At 40.7% G+C, this 18,747-nt stretch overlaps 1 protein-coding gene across 5 annotated transcripts in view; it reads right to left on the bottom strand.

The window, feature by feature from the left end:
- Positions 1-2,896: 2,896 nt before the first annotated feature.
- TCP11L2 (t-complex 11 like 2) overlaps positions 2,897-18,747 on the bottom strand; it is a 48,154-nt gene continuing 32,303 nt past the window's right edge. For 3 of the 5 annotated variants that reach the window (XM_003929643.4, XM_039472492.2, XM_074402297.1), the window contains 4 exons: positions 16,835-17,022; positions 16,452-16,633; positions 11,628-11,797; positions 2,897-5,911 (listed from right to left, as the gene is read on the bottom strand). In XM_003929643.4, the coding sequence (XP_003929692.1) occupies positions 5,667-5,911; positions 11,628-11,797; positions 16,452-16,633; positions 16,835-17,022 (785 nt within the window). In that variant the 3' untranslated portion in view covers positions 2,897-5,666. Of the gene's footprint in view, positions 5,912-6,439; positions 6,559-11,627; positions 11,798-15,487; positions 16,634-16,834; positions 17,023-18,747 lie in introns of those variants that run through there. The other 2 variants (XR_012518346.1, XM_074402298.1) reach the window with 2 other exon arrangements.

The following is an 18,747-nucleotide window of genomic DNA, read 5'->3' on the forward strand; positions in this document are numbered from 1 at the left end:
CAAGATTAAAAGACTGGCTCAAGTTCATATAGCTACAAAGTGGTAGGAGTGAATTCAAACTAAGTTCTTACGACTCCTAGTCCCAAGGTTTTACAGAACAATTAGTGGAAAACTTTTGGAATTGAACATCCCCAGAGGTAGAACACGGTGACCTTTAGTCTTGATAAAGATGCAACTGAGATGTAAAAATACATTGCCCAAAGGAGGCAGTCCCCATTCCTACAGCATAGTTTGCCAGTCATCCATAGAACTCATTAGTGATTCTCCTAGATCAGGCTTTCAAATCCTCACCTCTCTGGGGAATTATTACTGAAAGATCAGGCACATGACTTTAAACCTATTTTCATGAAGAGAAGGTTCACTGGAAGGGACCTGAAGTGGAGACAGCTAATGCTTACCAATATCCATGACAGCCTTTCTCCCGGGCACTTTCCCCAGCCTCCTTTGCAGTAAGATGAGGCCACATTATTGAATTCTTGCCAATGGAACACAAGTGGAAGAGGGCAGTCTTTTTCCCTTCCCTATCAGCTGAGTGATTTAGAGGACAGCAGAGTCATAACATGGTTGGAAGTTGGGTCCCTGGATGGCTGAATGGAGGACCCTCCCAAACTCCACCCTACCCCATGCTTTAAACTTTGAGAAATGAGCTTATGAGGCCATGACACTTGGGGGCTGTTTGCTCAGCAGTTCACTTACACTTTTTTATTTTATTTTGTTTTATTTGAGATGGAGTCTCGCTCTGTCGCCAGGCTGGAGTGCAGTGGCACGATCTTGGCTGACTGCAGTCTTCACCTCCAGAGTTCAAGCAGTTCTCCCGCCTCAGCCTCCCAAGTAGCTGGGACTAAAGGCGCATGCCACCATGCCCAACTAATTTTTGTATTTTTAGTAGAGACGGGTTTTGCCATGTTGGCCTGGATGGTCTCGATCTCTTGACTTTGTGATCCACCCCCCACCCTCGGCCTCTCAAAGTGCTGGGATTACAGGTGTGAGCCACTGTGCCTGGCCTAACCAACACTTATTAAGAAAGGTTGACTTCTTGTAACTATGCCCTTCCTTAAATCATCTTTTGTATCATTCTCAGAAGCACTGCTGGTTTGGGTGGTCTCCTCACACATTGCTCACATCCAAATTTTAAAGATTTCATAAATGTTCATTACAGTGGATTAATTTTTCTCTTTCTGCTTTTCAGTATGCCCTTCCAATTTGGGAGAAATCCCTAATTGGATGACTTTGATGGGACCACTGGAGTGTAAAGATCATAATTTCCTTGCTCCATTCCCTGCAAATTACAGCCTGGGCACTTGACTTAGATTCACTCAAGTGAATCTTGGTATATGGGACTTTAAGCAAATGGGGCAAAGAAGGAAAGACAGTTGAGAAATCAATCTTTGAAGTGGTAGCCCTGATTCCGGCGTGGCTGGACTACTGCAGCTTGCATCGCCCTGGTTCCTCTCCATTTTCCAAACCTGGCTCCTCTCTGATTAGATTCTGTGAGGTACTTCATGCCCATCCCATAAACTCCTTTTCTGCTTCAGTTAACCAGAGTCCATTTCAATTGCTGGTATCATGTCTTCACGTGTGAGTGCATGTACACTTGCACACACCAGACATAGGAATATTCTAGCATCAACAAGTGTTCTTTGCCAGGACAATCTTACCAAAACAGATTTATTTGTGACCTTCTTCTGTTTCAAGAGATTCAATTATTCTTTTTTCCTTTTTGGACAACCCTCTGCTCCCACTGCCCAAATTTTAGCATGGCATCTGAGAAACTTTTCATCTTTCTTGTTGCACCTCTCATCACTTTTTTTTTTTTTTTTCTGAGATGAAGTCTCCCTCTGCTGCCCAGGCTGGAGCGCAGTGGGGTGATCTCAGCTCATTGCAACCTCCACTTCCTGGGTTCAAGTGATTCTACTGCCTCAGCCTCCCGAGTAGCTTGGATTACAGCTGTCTGCCTCCATGCACAGCTAATTTTTGTATTTTTAGTAGAGACGGAGTTTCACCATATTGGCCAGGCTGGTCTCGAACTCCTGACCTCAAGTGATCCACCTGCCTCGGCCTCCTGAAGTGCTGGGATTATAGGTGTAAGCCGCCGCACCTGGCCACCTCTCATTCATCACTTTCATTCTACCTTACTCTGATCCCTGGGCTCACCATTTCTCCATACCATTGTACTTACTGTGCACTTGGCCTATCGTGTTTTTTCCTTTTGTGGCATCTTGGCAAGTTCCTATGTATCTCTCATGTTTTAGCTAATTATCATCTCTATGAAATAGAATTTTTTTTTAATTTTTTTATTTTTTAGACAGGGTCTTGCTCTGTTATCCAGGCTGGAGTGCAGTGCATGATCCTGGCTCACTGCAACCTCTGCCTTCCGAGTACAAGCAATTCTCCTGCTTCAGCTTCCCAAGTAGCTGGGATTATAGGCATGTGCCACCACACCAGCTAATTTTTGTATTTTAATAGAGACTGGGTTTTGCCATGTTGGCTAGGCTTGTCTTGAACTCCTGGCCTCAAGTGATATAACCTGCCTTGGCCTCCCAAAGTATTGGGATTACAGGTGTGAGCCACTGTGCTCAGCCCCAGCCTTATTTTTTAGTCTTCATTATATTTTATTGTAACTGTTCAAAAGGTTGTCTTTCTCACTAGCTTAAAAACTTATTGAAGACAGTGTGTTTAATCACCTATGTATCACAACCACTGGGATATTTCTTGGCAGGCACACAGCAGATGCTCAATAGGTGTTTATTGACTCAATGAATCAATGTATGCATGAAGAAACATGACTTGATGTCTATAAAGCTTTGATGGTCAGCACAAGAAATCATTCTAAAAAGACTATTCAGTATTCCAGCCCCAAGTTACCCAGAAGTGGTTTAGAAACCGAGACACTGGCTATTTTGAAATAATTTTTAATGTTTTAAAATTTAGTAAGTGCACACAATACATGTTTAGTAGAAGAATGAAAATACGTGTATGGCATTTAATAAAAATTTACATTACAAAATGAGACCACATTAGGAAAACATTAAGAGTAGTAAACATTTATGTAAAAACCAAATAAACAACATGCTAAAGGATACGATTTTTAAAATCCTAATAAATGTAGTTGCCTAAATCCAGACTTGAAAGAGATATTGAGATTTACTTTGCCATTAACAAAAAAAGCAGCAGAATGCCCTTCATTTTAAATGCATTTTTAAAAAATGTTTGTACATTGTTTTCCTGCTGGCCACTGCAGTATAATCAAGTATATAAAAGAGGATCAGCTGGATTCAAATCCGGTAATAAAAAATACACCACCTGTTAAATATACAGTTCACCCCAGAAAACAACAACAAAAAAAAATCACACTACATACTACCTTTTTTTTTTTTTTTTTTTGAAACGAAGTCTTTCTCTATTGCCCAGGCTGAAGTGCAATGGCAGGATCTCGGCTCACTGCAACCTCTGCCTCCCGGGTTCAAGTGATTCTCCTACCTCAGCCTCCTGAGTAGCTGGGATTACAGGCGTGCACCACATCTAGCTGATTTTTCTATTTTTTTAGTAGAGACGGGGTTTCACCATGTTGGCCAGGATGGTCTCGAACTCCTGACCTCATGATCCACCCTCCTTGGCCTCCCAAAGTGCTGGGATTACAGGCGTGAGCCACCATGCCCAGCCCATATTACCTTTGTACTGTCAGACTCTTTCTGCTGCCCAGGCCCCAAAGACAGCACAGCTGAAAACTCCTTCAGCTTAAGAGAAAACCAGATGTCTTTAGCACCTTAAAGTTTTTGCGCATAGGAAAACAGGGGCAGAAGGGGATTACATGAAGAGAAAAAAATAGCTAAGAGCAATGGTGTACTCTGCAGTAAAAGTCCACTTGCACTCAGCTGCTTACGTGGAGAGAATGGCTGATTTATGTATTGGACATTACGGGGGAAAAAAACAAAACAAAACTTTTGGAATTTTCTCAAATTTTGATCGATTTCCCCAAATACAAACAATGGAGATAATTTATCCACACAATCATTTCCTAGAACTTTATAAAATAATGAAATAACTCCATAATGGTGAAGGTTGTGGTGAGGAAAAGAAGGCTGGGGAAGAAAGGAATACTCCTTTTTATTTTCTATCCACTCTACCTCATGAAATTACTAAGGCTCAATTGAGTCCTTAGCAAACAAAACAATCAAAAATGTATTTTATGCAAATGAAGCTCTTTTTAGACCAAGTGCCTCCAAACTGAGGTGCATCCCTCAACACTCCAAGAAGAGTCATTCCAGGATAAAGCAGATTTCTCTAAAGTCTCAGTGACAACTAGTACCCAACTTTGCAAGGTTTGACTTAAGGCTCAAGAATGGCAAATAAGGCCGGGCATGGTGGGCTTATGCCTGTAATCCCAGCACTTTGGGAGGCTGAGGCGGGTGGATCACAAGATCAGGAGTTTAAGACCAGCCTGGCCAACATGGTGAAACCCCGTCTCTACTAAAAATATAAAAATTAGCCAGGCATGGTGGCAGGTGCCTGTGATCCCAGCTACCTGGGAGGCTGACACAGGAGAATGACTTGAATCCGGGAGGCAGAGGTTGCAGTGAGCTGAGATTGCACCACTGCACTCCAGCCTGGGTGACAGAGTGAGACTCCATCTGGAAAAAAAAAAGAAAAGAAAAGAAAAAAAAAGAATGGCAAATAATAATGATCCTTTCAAGAGCATCTTGGTCATAACATGGAAAGCTTTCATCAGCACAAAAGACATCTGCTAGTTACATAGGTAAGAAAAGTTTAACTGTTTCTTTTTTTGATACAAACTTCATAGAGAATGGGATCTCATTTTATCATTGACTTCCTTTCTTCTTCTTACAAGTAAACCAATTCAAACAAGTCCTGCCTCACATAAAAATATTAAACTCTTATATAAACCTTATCAATAGCCTGAGAAATGCAAGAACATTCACTAAGAGATTTGTGCAAAAATTGTCTTTCTTGGGGAGCAGGCTAAAGTGTAAGAAGAAACAAACGTCTAGAATAATTTTAGAAGGCAGCTGCTTCTATTTTCACTAAACAAGGAAGTTTTTATCTAAAGTTTGTATATAGCATAAAAATGTACTTAATACATTCAAATTCTAAATAAATACTGACCAATGGTATTATAAAATGTGGTTTGGTAGATTTGTGGAATTTGAGGACTTACTATGTAAGTTTCTATTAACACATTAATAAAATGTAACTGTATATTTCAAATACAATTATGTTACTTCACATCATTTATTCAGAACATCAATTCCCTTGGTTATTCTCACAACCTTCAACCCTTTAAGGAGTTGTACCAAAATTAAAAATCATTATGTTTGATAATGACAAGTGAGAAAAACAACTCCTTATGGGTTGAATGTCATAAGCCAAATATAAATGGTTAAGAAAACATTTACAAGTATTATATAGGGAATATAATTAATTATAAATTGTTTTCTGTTCATTATGTCTGTTTTAAAGTTGAAAATGATGCACAAATAGAGTCTATGTGATGTGTGTCTTCCGTAATGCTAATATTACCCATTACACAGATTTGGGCTAATACTGCACCACAGTACTGAGAGTGTGCTAGACCTATAATGCCGTTAATGGAAGTGGACTGGATACCAAAGTGCTGGATTTCCAATCTCTCATCCAATGTCAGTTCTTCAGTTAGTAGGAGGTGAAGCATCTGGCTTCCCCTTGGCTTCCTCACTGAAGAGTAGTTTTCGAAGTATATTTGCATAAAATGGTCCATATACTTGTTTGTTGAGATTCACAATGTTTGCATATTGAGAGCCTAGGGCTTCTAGCTCCTGCTGAATGACAGCTAGGCCTCCTGGCATAGGAGGCATGCATTTTTGAGGGCTTGGAAGACAAAGTAGGCTTTTCATGTAAAGCTTAATTCGTTTATCTGAGGAGAAAAAAGATATTGTTATCTGTCCATTATTAAAGCACATAAATTTTAAAAACAGGAACAAATAATTGTAGTAGATTGACTGCAATGTTTCCAATTCTTTACCCCTCCCTGCACCCATCCCCTTTCCAAGGTAGCTTTGCAGCTACTCCTATCAAAGGCTGGAGTGTGTGTCTCCATCCTTTTTTTTTTTTTTTTTTTCTGAGACAGAGTTTCACTCTTGTTACCCAGGCTGGAGTGCAATGGCGCTATCTCAGCCCACAGCAACCTCCACCTCCTGGGCTCAGGTGATTCTTCTGCCTCAAACACCCAAGTAGCTGGGATTACAGGTGTCCGCCCCAATGCCCGACTAATTTTTTGTATTTTTAGTAGAGAAGGGGTTTCACCATATTGGCCAGGCTGGTCTCAAACTCCTGACCTTAGGTGATCCACCCACCTCGGCCTCCCAAAGTGCTGGGATTACAGGGGTGAGCCACCATGCCCTCCCTCCCCATCCTTTTCATCCGGACTGACACTGTGACTTACTTTGGCCAATACAGAATGCGGTGGAAATGCCATAGCACCAGTTTCATGCCTTGGCCTCAAGAGGCGTGGTTCATGTCCACTTTCTACCTACCACCGCCATGAGAATAAGCCTGGGCTTGCTGGAGGATGAGAGATCAAGAAGAGGTAAACCTAGCTGTTTCATCTGAGGCCATCCTAGACTGGCCTATAGCCAACCAACATTCAAATACCTGAAAGAGTCTAGCCAGCATCAGCAAAGCGTCCATCCTGAACCACAGCTGACCCACAAATACATTAGTGAGTTCAGCAAGAACACAAGAGCCACCTGGCCACGTCACAGACTAGTGAGTAATAATAAATGCTTATTTTCTTTTTAAGCTCAGAAGTTCTGTGGTATTTTGTTATACAGCAATAGCTGACTGATAAAAAATGCAGAGCCCTTGTTGGGGGGAATCTTTTACAAAAGTTAATCCTAAATGCTCGTAATTGTAATCCACTAATCACTAAAGTTTAGTGAGTTTACAAAATGAGGACTGAAGAAGGCAAATAAAGGTGACTTAAGCCTGGGCAGCAGAGAGAGACTCCATGTCAAACATAATGAATTAAAACTAAATAAATTACAGGTCACTTCACACATGGCCAATGTAAACTGGCATTGCCAGTCTGGCCCATGCAGTGTCTTTTGTTTTGTTTTGTTTTGAATAGAAGCCATTTAAAATTAGAAGCTTTCACACAGAAATCCGTATTACTCGTTTCTCTTGAAAAATCTAGAGATCTGGCAACATTGGGGGCCCAAATTACCACATGGCAAGGGGGACCACGTATCTAGCTTTCCCCAGGACGGTTGAAATTTACACCTGTTGTCCTGGCATAATTTTAAAAAGAGACATTCAAAAGTACCCTGGTTGAACAATAAATTGCATGGAGCCAGGAACAGTGGCTCACACCTGTAATCCCAACACTTTGGGAGGCCAAGGTGAGAGGATCAATTGAGTCCAGGAGTTCAAGACCAGCCTGGACAATATAGTGAGACTTAATCTCTACAAAAATAAAATTAAAAAATTAAAGATTAGCCAGGCATGGTGGTGTGTGCCTATAGTCCCAGCTACTTAGGAGGCTGAGTTGAGAGGGCTGCCGGAGCTCATGAATTTGAGGCTGCAGTGAGCTGTGATCATGTCACTGCACTCCAGCCTGGGCAACAGAGGGAGACCCCATCTCAAAACATAAGTAATTAATTAACACTAAAATTATAGGTCAATTTACACATGGCTAAGAATCAGAAGACACTGAGGAAGGGCCACCCCAACTAGCATACCATTGTGCCACCTTACCCACATTTCCTGCTTCATTGCTTCAATGTATCTGCGTTTGATATGAGGCTACAATAACATGGGACAACTATGAATAATACTAGACAGAAAAGACCTGCTACAGCTCACGCTGCCCCAAGGGCTTTCTTTGGCTTTGGGAACAGAAACCTCACCAATAAGAAGGTTTACTAAGGAAAATACACTGCATTAAACATGGACAACTATGATACTATTGAAATTCTTATTGCTAAAGAATGCTCACAAAAATCATACATTCCAGCTAGGTCTGACCTAGAACTTAGTTTCCAATGTCCATGTCTTAGAATTCTTTCCTTTTACTAGAATGTGCTTCCATCTCATCTCATCTCTGCCCAGAGTCAGAGGCATCTTCAATGTCATGCTGAAAGTTACCTCCTTTCTGTGACTTTCCTTAGCATCTGTTACCAGACTATCATGCCATATTATTGCCAGTTGAGAAAGTGTCTCTTTTCCTTCTTGGATAGTGGACTCGCCGAGAGTGAGGGTTATATCCTTTTTATTTTTATATTCTTGGTCTGCCCTGTGACAGACACATTGTAAATGCTGACTAAACTTAAGTGAGAATGGACTAGAAAGAGTCTATAAAGATGAATAACAAACTGAAAACTGTGGAAGCCACTGGAAATGGGGACGGAAGAAGGCAAACAAAGGTGACTTGAGCCTTATATGTAATTTTTTTTTTTTTTTTTAATAGACAGGGTCTCCATCTGTCACCCAGGATAGCCTCTAACTCCTGGCCTCAAGCCGTCCTCCTGCTTCAGCCTCCCAAAATGCTGGGATGACAGGCATGAGCCACCATGCCTGGCCTTTGTCTGTAATTTTTCCACAAGGAGAAATTATTCTGTATCACCTGTGGAATTGAAATTACTTGTTAAAAATATAGATGGCAGTAGGCATACAAATAATTTATATAGCAGGTAATCCATAATTTTTACTTAGTATGTAATTGAAAGAAAAATCTCTTTCTAATATTTTTTCAAAAGGTTAAGAATTGTAATGGGAATTGGGGATTGTAATCCCTTCAGTAAATAAATAATGCATCAACTGAGAATAAAAGAAAGCAGACTATGCGTACCCTGAGCAGAGGAAAACCATGGCCAACACTGATCAGGCCCTTCTCATGTTCCAGGAATCTCTCTGTTTGATTTATTCTAACTACTCTGTAGGCATACATTTAGAGTTAACTGGGAACTACTTTCCCTTTAGACTAGTTTCCTGACCTTCAGAGGCTCAGGTCTATATTATCACAGAGATGATCCAGACACTTTCCCATAAGAAGGTTTAAAGAATGAAACTCTTTCAAAATTGTTCTTATGCTAACAAGTGGTTCTGTCTCTTCTGCCTCTTCTGCAGATGAGTCCGTTTTTAGGCAAAGGCTAAAGTGACAAGAGTGTTTTTCCAGTTAAGAGCAGCCAAAAGGAGTCCCTGCCAAAGGCGTGTCCTTGGCTTCCAAAGTCAAAGGAGGGACACTCAAGTGAGTCATTTAAGTTGCTAGGGCAACAGTACTTTGAATGAGATTAAAAATGCTTTCAATGTGCAAAAGGACAGGAAGGTTGGACTGGGGAAAGCTGGGTGGACAAAAGTTGCTTTACCAGATTTTAAGAGGCATCTCCTGGCCCTCAGCTTCCCTCTTCCTTCTGACACTGCAAGCATTTCCCTTATCCAAAGAAAAGGCAGAGAGTACACTCTGATACTCTGGTCACTCTGCCAGCAAGCAGCAGGGCTCCAGCTCTCACTGAAGTGCCAGTCAGAGCAGTTAAGAACATGAGCTCTGTAGTCAGACAGGCGGGGGAAGAATCCCTACTCTGCCCTCAGCTCATTATGGGACTTTGAGTGAGAGAGTTATTTAACCTCTGGAAGCCTCGTATGCATTCACCCATTTCACAAATGTTTATTAATTTTTTCTTTTTTTTTGAGACAGAGTTTGGCTCTTGTTGCCGAGGCTGGAGTGCAATGGTGCGATCTCAGCTCACCACAACCTCTACTTCCCAGGTTCAAGCGATTATCCTACTTCAGCCTCCCAAGTAGCTGAGATTACAGGCATGCACCACCACACCCAACTAATTTTTTATTTTTAGCAGAGACAGGGTTTCTCCATATTGGTCAGGCTGGTCTTGAACTCCCAACCTCAGGTGATCCACTCGTCTTGGCCTCTCAAAGTGCTGGGATTACAGGCATGAGCCACCATGCCTGGCCCATATTTATTAAATATTATGTGTGGGTGCAGGACTGCACAAGAATATGGCAGTGAATAAATATGCAACCCGTCCTCATGAGACCTGCACACTACTGGGGATATGGTAGTATGTTGCAGAGACTGCTAGATAGAGTCTCAGTCTCCATTCTATCCCTCTGCCTCCTAGAACACAATCTCTCGGGTTTGACCTGTTCAGCTGGGGATGACATGCTCTGAGGACAGATACATGTCAGCATGTGAAGGTATATAGATAGGGGCTTGGACACAGGTGGCAGTGGTCATGCTCTGTTTGTTATTGTTATCAACTGTCTCCTCTCAGGAGTGGCCTCTCCAGCAGCCCACAATGTTGTACACACCAACACTATTTTCTGGGGGCAAAGCTGAAGCCTTGAGCCACTAAAGTAGCCTGTATGGCCTGGATCCCCAGAATTCCATGTCTCCAGGGATAAGGATGAAAAACACCACTTGAAAGCCCCAAATAAATAATAAAATGTATTTGTATTCTTAGGGAAGTCAATTTTGAAAATTTGCAGATAAGTCCTAGAAGGTTAGTACATTCTAATTCTACACTCTTCTACTTTTTGGTTTTCATCCTTCAACCTCTGTAGCAGACAACTGCTCTGTACCACACGGCAGCTTCTCGCCTTCCTATGGCCTCAATACGCTGATTTTGTTTGGGGTTAACCATCTCCTCCCTACTCTCATCAGGTGTTAACAGATAAAACTGACTCTTCCTTGGCTCCAGGAGGTAAATACTGTCTCGGGGTTAACTTTCTCCCCCTCAGGCCAGTATGACTAATTCAAGAATGGGATGTGAACCATAGTCAGGCTAACTGGAGCCACTGAGACTCAATGATGGGTTAACTGTTTGAGCTAACAGGGAGGCAGGTTCCTTGTTTTTCACTTGACTTAAATATGGAAAGTTGAGGCCAGAGCTAAAGCCATATTGCTGTCATGAGAAAAGTCTGCCTGTGAAGGCAGCTGGCCTAGAAGAAGGCAGTGTTGAGACTTGGAGACAGGGAAACTAGTACCGGCAGCAGCCTTATCCCTGGTCTTTTCAAGTAGATGAGAAAATAAATGCTCATTTTGTTTAAGCTAGTTTAGAAGTTTAGATTCTTGTCACAGGTAACTGACAAAGTCCTAACTGATACATTATCTATTATCCCAACTCACCAACACAGCTTGACTTTGAGATAGTCAATTTCCTGGCCGACCGTTACAAAAAAAGCCTACCCACTATGTCACCCAGATCCACAGCCTTTTTAGTCTTTGTCTCTTTAAGCCTGACCAAGTTCCAGAGAGTTGCTCACAGCAGAACTGATATCTACTATCTGTGAACATACAGCCAGCTGGTTTGAATTACTGCATTGATCTACAATTTTAATATTACTCCTGCACTCTGCTATTCTCTTCATAAAATCTACTGGCTAAACAGATAAGATAGTAGGCCTTGAAACATCCTCCCTACCCCACGACACACAGAAGCAGCAATGAGTCCCAGGCCTGTGGAAATATTAATATTTCTTTATATTTTCAATATTTATCCTCCAAAAGTGGGTAATGTGTTTAAGACCAAATTTTTACTGATTTAAGATCAGTCAAAATCAGCAAGTTAAAGCAAACTGGAATTGAAGCAGAAATCAATAAAAACATGAGGACTCACCGATCAAGGACCAGATAGGATTGTCCTCTTCAATGTTTGAAAATTGACCTATGAGATTAGCTTGAATCTCAGCATTTAAAGTGGGTAAACCTCTTTCCGTCAGGGTCTTGTTAATCTCAACACAAGTCTGAACACCAATAGAATTCAGGACTTCCTTCAAGTTAAAGGTCCTGTGAAACATAAAATGAAATTCCACCAGGGAAAGTTTTTGTTCATCAGTTTATTTTTAAATATACTGACTTGTTTTAGCTGTCTACCAATTTTTTCTTAAACAATAATAGCCTCTATTAGAATGAACTTATAAAATAGTAACTCCTCCCAACCACCAACCTTCATATGTAGCAGATTTTTAAATGCTTAAAACCATTAAATTGTGTAGCAGTAATTAAATAGAAAAGCATAAGCAGGAAAGTGTGGTCCCCGAAAATGCACCTGCAAGCTCATTTTATATTGCAGGGCTATCAGAAAGGGACAGAAAACACCAACTTACTTCCTAAAATAAACCCATTGGTCTGAGTGCATTCATTCACACATTTTTTAAAAATGTACTTGATAAAGGAAGTAGACTCAATTCATTTGTCTATGCTTGAGCAATAAATCTACAATATCAATAAAAAACAACAAATGAAGATATTCAGAGGTCAAATACCTAAAACTCTTGGCTGATCATGACCAAAGATAATAAGCTCCTTCTCATTATTCAAGTAACTAATGAATAATCTTCAATATATACAGTCCATAAAGTTGTAAAGGTAATTAAAGACTGAGTTATTTAGTAGCCAAGGAAAAATAGGTAATTAGAAAAGGCATTTGTTGAGGCCGGGCACAGTGGCTCACACCTGTAATATTCCAGCACTTTGGGAGGCCGAGGTGGGCAGATCACCTGAGCTCAAGAGTGGGAGACCAGCCTGACGAACATGGTGAAATAGAAAAATTAGAAAAAATGAAAAATAGAAAAATTAGCTGGGTGTGGTAGCATGTGCCTGTAATCCCAGCTACTCAGGAGGCTGAGGCAGGAGAATCTCTTGAACCTGGGAGGCGGAGGTTGCAGTGAGCCAGGATCATGCCACTGAAACTCCAGCCTGGGCGAGAGAGCGAGACTCCATCTCAAAAAAAAAAAAAAAAAAAAAAAAAGGCATTTGTTGGGTCTACACTATTAGGGAATGATGATTGAAAATTCTATCTCACTATCTAGAAAGGGTCCTTAAGATAACTCCAAAATGGGAATTAAAGGATGTGAGAAGGACTCAATGATAAGAAGCAGTGTAATAGAATGAGTTGGAACATAGGCTATGGTGTCGTGTGGAGCTGGGTTCAAATCCTGACTCTACCCCTGAAATTGCTATGTGTCTAATAATTAGCTCTTAGCAGATGGTCAGGCACATAGAAGAAGACGAAAAAGAGAAAAATGGGTTATCATGTTTATCAACATTAACAGCAATAAGAAATAAGTTATTAGTGTTCTGCATTGACTGGAATTTGTTAAAAGCCCACACTGGACCTGACTTTGGAGTTCTACAAACTCAAGGATAGACTGATAGTGGTAAGAATTTTACCTTCTGAGTTTTTATCCACTACAGGGTAATGCTCTAGCTTTTTCTTGCTTTTAATCAGTGAGTTCTTAGGCTAAAATAAGAAACTGGCTAGCCATATGCAGAAAATTGATACTGGACCCCTTCCTTTCACCATATACAAAGATCAACCCAAGACTTAACTATAAGACATTTAAAAACCCTAAAGGAAGATCGGAGAAATACTATTATGGACACAGGCCTTGGGAAAGATTTCATGATGAACTATCCAAAAGCAAATGCAACAAAAACAAAAACAGACCAGTGGGACCTAATTAAACTGAAGAGCTTATTCACAGCAAAAGAAACTATCAACAGTGTAAACAGCCTGCAGAATGGGATAAAATATTTGCAAACTATGCATTTGACAAGTCTAATATCTAGAATCTATAAGGAACTTAAACACTCAACAAGCAAAAAACTAGCTCATTAAAAAATGAGCGAAGAACATGAACGGATATTTCTGAAAATAAGACAAACATGTAGCCAAAAAGCACCTGAAAAAATGCACAACATCACTAATCATTAGAGAAATGCAAATCAAAACCACAGTAAGATATCATCTCATACAAGTCTGAATGGTTATTTATTTATTTTGAGACGGAGTCTCACTCCATTGCCTAGGCCGGAGTACAGTGGCACACTCTCGACTCACTGCAAACTCCACCTCCCAGGTTCAAGCAATTTTCCTGCCTCACCTTCCTGAGTAGCTGGGACTACAGGCATGCACCACCACGGCCGGCTAATTTTTCTTTTTTGTATTTTTTGTAGAAACAGGGTTTCGCCATCTTGGGCAGGCTAGTCTTAAACTCCTGACCTCAAGTGATCTGCCCGCCTTGGCTTCCCAGAATGCTAGGATTACAGGCGTGAGCCACTGTGCCCAGCCTGAATGGCTATGATTAAAAAGTCAGAAAATAACAGATTCTGGCAAGATTGCAGAGAAAAGAGAACACTTACACACTGCTGGTGGGAATGTAAATTAGTTCAGCCACTGTGGAAAGCAGTTTGGAGATTTCTAAAAGAACTTAAAACAGAACTACCATTCGACTCAGCAATCCCATTACTAGGTTTATTCCCAAAGAAATAGAAATCGCTCCATCAAAAAGACCACGTACTGTTAGTTCACTGCAGCACTATTCACAACAGCAAAGACATGGAATCACCTAGATGCCCATCAATGGTGGACTGGATAAAGAAAATATGGTATATATACATCATGGAATACTATATAGCCATAAAAAGAATAAGATCATGTTCTTTTCAGCAACATGGGTAAAGCTGGAAACCATTATCCTAAGTGAAATTAATTCAGAAACAGAAAACAAAATACCACATGTTCTTGCTTAGAAGTGGGAGCCAAACATTGAGTAAACATGGACACAAAGGGGAGCAATAGATACCGGAGCCTACACTTAAAGGAGGAGGTGTGGGGGAGGGTAAGGGTTAAAACGAACTATGCTCACTACCTGGGTGATGAAATCACTGGTACACCAATCCCCAGCGACCCACAATTTACCCATGTAAAAAACCTGTACATGTGCCCCTGAACCTAAAATAAAAGTTGAAAAAGGGAAAAAAATTAAAAATCTATCAATCAATAAATATTATCCCATTTTTATACTACGAATGCTATTGCCCCGTCCATAATGAGGATAATTGAGCATTGACTGTATTCATTCTCTAACATGGGAAAAAATTAAAACAATAAAACAACCAGATAAACAACCAGATAAAATTATATAGAGGATGATTTAATGGCTAGTTATTAAAAGCTAGTATTCATTGAGTACATGTTATGTGCCAGACACCTGTACATGAATCATTTTAAATTCTCACAACTCCAAGGTAGATATTTATACAATTATTATTCCCTTTTTACAAGTGAGAAAGTCAGGCCTCATAGTAATTTGAGAATGTATTCAAGTGTTCAGAATAAGTCAATAGCAGAGCTGGGATTTAAACCCTGGTCTGTCTGACCCAAAAGCCTGTATTCTTAGTAACCACTTTCTGTATACTTTATAGTAACATTCAAGCAGCACTGGGTGTTCTCTGAGTGCTTAATAAATAAAAGTTTCTGGAAATTAATGATTACCCATGCAGGAAAATGGTAAGACCAACTACAAAATCAGAGGTTTCCTTTCATTATAGGTCTTGGGTCCTGGAATGACCCAAGCAGGTGAGCATCAGAATCAGGAGAAAGGTCAGATCAGGGCTCAGTCGTTGGTCTGCTCTTTTCTAGTTGTGTAGCCTAAGGCAAACAGCTTATTCTATCTCTAAGCTTCATTTGGATTCTTTTTTTTTTTTTTTTTTTTTTTTTTATTAGAGACGGGGTTTCTCCATGTTGGTGAGGCTGGTATCAAACTCCCAACCTCAGGTTATCCACCCACCTCGGCCTCCCAAAGTGCTGAGACTACAGGCGTGAGCCACGGTGCCTGGCTGGGACGTGGGATTCTATAACTGCTTGGGCTCCTTTTGGCTCTTAATAGTCTAGGATTTGATCAAGTAATTTATACGCTCCCTGAATAATAGGCAGGAGGATGAGAAAACAGGTTCATCTCCCTTCAATTACAGGAATAAAAAGGATATGTCTCTGAAGACACCTGAAAGAGGAACCAGTAGGAGAAGCTGGCCCATATGAGACCATGTGGCCATTCACCAAGACTAAGAATTTTCTGACTTGGATAGGAATTCCTATGGAATGATGTAAATACAAAATCTAAATGGGATTCCAGCATTCATGAAGGTGTAATCCTGGAGATAAATTTGGCAAAAACCAAAATCTTCACTGGACATCTCTGAAAGGCAGAACTGTCAATGCTTCTTAAGACTTTGCAGCAAGGTGGATTTGTGAAGTCAGTAAACGTTTCATTGCAGAACAACGATGAAGTCAGAACAACTGGACCTGGGCAACCCTCTTCAATAGTACAGTTCTAAACACCGAGCTTGGCGGATTCTGTGTTTTGCTTGTTTTTTCCAAAGCACTGTCAAACAAAAGCTGTTGTACGCATTCATTGTAAGTGCAAATACTACACTCACCCTGGCACTTGTCATGGAAAACACCTCTCCCTTCCTATGAGAGGACAGCTAAGCCTTCAGAGATATTAAGGGAAATTCTAGAAAAAGAAGGTGTAAGATAAGCTTCTCTAAAGCAGTCCTTAATCTCACATCCAGATGTCCAATGTTATTCGTGTTCTCTCAGATGCATGCAGAGCCTTAATACAAGAGGGAGCAGATGCAAACATTTGGAACTTACTCTTTGTTCATGCCTTCAAGTAGAACAGCTGAAATCCTTTTTAACCTGTTTGCAAACTCAGGCAGGCCTTCTGTAATAGCACCCACCATGTTGTTGGTAATTAGGGACAGGCAGGCAATAACTTTCAATTGATTCAGCTTTTCTGTCAGTTCCTGAAGACGTGCTCCATCTGTCATGAGTGTCTGACATATTTATTTAAAATATAAAAATAGAAAGGGTAGCTCAATATCATGAAAATAAAAAATAAGCAATGTCATTTCCAAATTCCCATTTTTACCTGATTTTTGTAAAATCATTAAACCACATGAAACACAGACCAGATGATTCAAAGTTAGTAAGAACTAAACTGCTGGGAAATTTGGAGGAAGAACAAAGTCACTCACCTCTGGTAATTCTTTTTTCTGATAATCCCACTGTAACAGTTTCAAGTAACTATTATTTAGCACCAAAGTAGGGCTCAGGCTTGGCTTGGAGGTATTTTCGGCCCCAGGAGTTAAAGCACTCTCAGAAAGAGAAAATAATTCTTCATTTACAGATTCTTTTATCCATTCTGTAGTCTGATCAAGAGCACCTAAGAGAGAAAAGGCCACATATTTGTTCTACAACTGATTGATCCCTTCACTGGTGTATTCACTTAACAGATGCTGCGTTGGGTGCTGGGCATGAATGAAAAGACACAGCCATGCCCTGCAAGGAGTTTACAGTCCAGATGGAAAGATAGACCTGTAAACTAACAATTAGAGTACCATTAATACTAGTAATTGTGGGAGAAGAGGCTGTCCGGGAAAGAATCAAAGAGGAAAAGCTCTGTACGTGCTCAAGAAAAGAGAGCATATGGCACATTCTGGATGCCACAAATAAATCTGTATTGCTGGTCCACGAAGAACTAGGGGTTAGAGGGTTGTAGTAGATGGCATTGGATGGGTAGTTTAGAAGCCAGCCTTGAGTTTGTGCAGAGAAGGTATTTAGAATAAAGGCATTAATTTTTACACAATTTTGGTAAAAGGTGAAAGATTTATACTATCTGAAGAGAAAACAGTATAATTGTTACAAATTTTTGGGTCTTGGGACCACTTTTAACATCTAATTAGAGATATGCCTTTCCCAAGGTGAATGTGCTTGCTCACCTGCACATGTCCACATTCTCTCTTCCCAGATTCATAGTCCCCAGGTTACAAACACCAGTGATGGGGAATGGGGAGTTTTAAATAATATTATTTTCCTTTTCTTTTTTTTTGAGATGGAGTCTCACTCTATCACTTAGGCTGGAGCATAGTGATGTGATCTTAGCTTGCTGCAACCTCCGCCTCCTGGGTTCAAGCGATTCTCCTGCCTCAGCCTCCCGAGTAGCTGAGACTACAGGCACATGCCACCACCCCCAGCTAAATTTTGTATTTTTAGTAGAGATGGGGTTTCACCATGTTAACCAGGATGGTCTCGGTCTCTTGACCTCTTGATCCACCTACCTTGCCTCCCAAATTGTTGGGATTACAAGTGTGAGCCACAGTGCCCAGCCTTTTTTTTTTTTTCTGAGACAGAGTCTCGCCCTGTCACACAGGCCAGAGTACAATGAGTGATCTTGGCCCAAGAAAAATTGCCTGGAAGGGAAGACTGAACTAGTGGAGAGAGTAAATTGTTGCAGTGGTTTAGACAAGAGAGGAAATGGACAAGGACAGTAGAAGTGAGGGGTAAAGAGAAGAAAAGTGAGAAATATTTAGGGGGAGCACCCACAGGTCTTGGTGACCACTTACATGTGGAGAGTTAGAAAGGAGTATTCTAGGATGACTCCCAGATTTCTTGGACATCTAAATGAATGCCTGTGCCATCTACCAAGATATGGAATATAGGATAGAAAGGTTCTGAAATAAACCCTTCTCATAACTTTCTAAGGCTACCACCAATCTCCTAGTTGCCAAATCCAACAAACATGTCCTTCCTATATTTTCTAAACATCTTTGTAATACAGGCATCTCTTAGTACAGCCCTCCTGAAACTATTTTCCTGGCTTCTCTGATACCACTCTGTCCTGGTTTCCCCTAGCTGTGCTAGGGGATAATTCCCTTCTCTCCCTTTCCAGTCAAAGTGTACCTCACTCAACTACTTTTAACTCCTGCATCTCATACCTGGATTGAGAAGACAAGATGAGAAGACAGGTGCATCTCCCTTCAATTACAGGAAGATGCTCCTCTGCCTGTTCTTTAATGTTGATGCTTCCAAGCACTCTACCCAATCCCCATTGATTTGGTACTCTTCCATCTCACCAGACCATCTTACTCATTTCTATGGTTTCTATTTC

This window comes from Saimiri boliviensis, chromosome 7 (genome assembly GCF_048565385.1).
Source record: "Saimiri boliviensis isolate mSaiBol1 chromosome 7, mSaiBol1.pri, whole genome shotgun sequence".
Classification (NCBI taxonomy): Eukaryota; Metazoa; Chordata; class Mammalia; order Primates; family Cebidae; genus Saimiri; species Saimiri boliviensis.